At 54.5% G+C, this 2,470-nt stretch overlaps 1 protein-coding gene across 1 annotated transcript; it reads left to right on the top strand.

Moving 5' to 3' along the window:
• LOC8070647 (ribulose bisphosphate carboxylase small chain, chloroplastic) lies at window positions 1,261-2,470 on the top strand. The gene is made up of 2 exons (XM_002450259.2): window positions 1,261-1,506; window positions 1,650-2,470. Exons 1-2 carry the CDS (start codon window positions 1,363-1,365, stop codon window positions 2,013-2,015), a joined length of 510 nt encoding a protein of 169 aa, XP_002450304.1. The 5' UTR covers window positions 1,261-1,362; the 3' UTR covers window positions 2,016-2,470.

Here is a 2,470-nt window from a genome sequence, read left to right as displayed (position 1 = left end):
AGGAATGAAGCGTCGTACGCCCGATGAAGACAATGAGGAGGCGGACTCGTTTTGTCTTGGATAGCCCATGAATTTGAGGTAGCTAGGCCACAAATTCAGGCTCTGGAACAGCTTGGAATGTCACTTTCCAGTTCAATGCGCAGCCAAACTAGCCGAGACCCATGAAACTGATTCCAAATTCAGCCCAATTAATTCTATAGATCCAAACAGGCCGTGATCATCAGTGCATCATCAGGTGGTCCGGAGCAGCCGTCCGTGTAGAATGTAGTAGAACATGTGAGAGGGACGAGAGCACTAGAGGCGAAGAGCAAGCAGACGCAGCCGAAGCAAGCCCAAGCCCAAAACTGTTTGTCTTTTTTTCCCCTTCCATTGTCGTCGTTCTTCACTTATCCTTTCACAAACCACGACGATCGAGCTGAATGGAACTGCTTCTGCTTGAGAGAGACGGCGGATGCATGCGTCCGGCGGAGATTTGCAGCAGGAGGAAGGGGACGAGTCAGTCATTCACCGACCGAGCAGCAGGACCACGACCACCTCGGCCGGATCCTGGCTCGATCGTGGACGACGAGCTAGAGGGCGAGTCCGGCCACGGCGGCGACGTCCTGCTCGATCGGTTTGATCGGCGACGGGAGACCGGAGATAGATAGCGAGCGAGTCCGGCCACGGCCAGCGAAATTTTGGAAACAGCTTGTGCGGCGCAGATTTGCATGAGGAAGGGGACGACGAGTGGGTGTGTCTTCATCTTCGCCGACGACGGAGCAGAGCAGGACCACCTCGGATCCTAGAGATCGAGCGAGTCCGGCCATGGCGACGGCCAGGGGACGTCCTGCTCAACATATACCTAGGTTTAATCGGAGACAGCGAGCGAGTCCGGGCACGGCCAGGGAAATTTTGGTTTGCAGTCAGTAGTAGTGACTTTCACCACTGCACTACTACCTGCGGCTAGCTTATCTATCTATCTATCTATCTACAAATAATTAAAGTGGTGGCACATCACATATAGTCCAACCATGGCGTGGCGTGGCGTGGCTCCATGGACATGTTGGCTGGCTGAGACGATAAGGCGCGCCACGGGGACGCGACATGTGGCGGCGGACGCGATCAGGATAGGCCAGGCTGGCCGGGTTGCCCGCCATGGGACAACGGTGGCCACTCCTCCCACATCCGCTTCATTCGTCCGATCCGTCCTTGCCCCAACGACAGCCATCCGTCGCCATGGACGCACGCTCGCTGCCTCTTCTATATATGCCCTCGGTGGGGGAGCCTACAGGACGACCCAAGCAGCAAGAAGCAGCAAAAACAGCAAGCAGCTCACTCTCAGCTCGCTCCCTCACTAGCTACTAGTACTACATAGCAGCAGCAATGGCGCCCACCGTGATGGCCTCGTCCGCCACCGCCGTCGCTCCGTTCCAGGGTCTCAAGTCCACCGCCACCCTCCCCGTCGCCCGCCGCTCCACCACCAGCCTCGCCAAAGTCAGCAACGGCGGCAGGATCCGGTGCATGCAGGTAATAACAACATAATTAACACAAGAGCTAGTTGGCCTTTCGTTCTTGGCTCCGGCCGGCCATCTTCATTCATTCTTTGCAGCAGAGCTAGCGAAATGCAACCACAAACACGTACATCGATCGATGCATGCATTAATTTGCAGGTGTGGCCGGCGTACGGGAACAAGAAGTTCGAGACGCTGTCGTACCTGCCGCCGCTGACGGAGGAGCAGCTGCTGAAGCAGGTGGACTACCTGCTGCGCAACAACTGGGTGCCCTGCCTCGAGTTCAGCAAGGAAGGCTTCGTGTACCGCGAGAACTCCACCTCCCCGTGCTACTACGACGGCCGCTACTGGACCATGTGGAAGCTGCCCATGTTCGGCTGCACCGACGCGTCGCAGGTCTACAAGGAGCTGCAGGAGGCCATCGCCTCCTACCCGGACGCCTACGTCCGGATCCTCGGCTTCGACAACATCAAGCAGACGCAGTGCGTCAGCTTCATCGCCTACAAGCCCGCGGGCAGCGAGTGATTAAACTGCTAGCTAGCTCCTGCGTGAGCTAATGGCATATGGCTGCCTGCTGCTGCCTCTCAACCTGTTCGTTCGGTTTTGCATCCTTGGGGTCACACACACACCTTGGTTTCTTTCTTCTTCTTTTTTTCACCTTTTGCTGCTGTTGGTTCCTTTGCTTCTATATATGCTGCTGATGTATCCATTGTTGGCATCATCCATCTCGATCGATCTCTCCCCCTACATATACCTGCTAGAAAAAACTACTGCAACTAGCGTTGGGTGAGGAACATATATGTGAATGCAAGCTCCGGCTATCATGTATGTGTAATATATATGGCATTGGAGTTTGCTCTGGTTATTCACAGAGCAAAGAAGTACTTATTTACATCCATATAACATATACTTTCCTTCCATACAACAATGGCTAGAAGCCATCTTGTAATTTTTGCTTATTTGTTTACTTTCTTTCCCTT

The sequence above is a fragment of the Sorghum bicolor genome, chromosome 5 (genome assembly GCF_000003195.3).
Source record: "Sorghum bicolor cultivar BTx623 chromosome 5, Sorghum_bicolor_NCBIv3, whole genome shotgun sequence".
NCBI classification, from domain to species: Eukaryota; Viridiplantae; Streptophyta; class Magnoliopsida; order Poales; family Poaceae; genus Sorghum; species Sorghum bicolor.
Note: the sequence above shows the minus strand (reverse complement) of the source record. Positions and strands in the feature narration are given on the sequence as shown.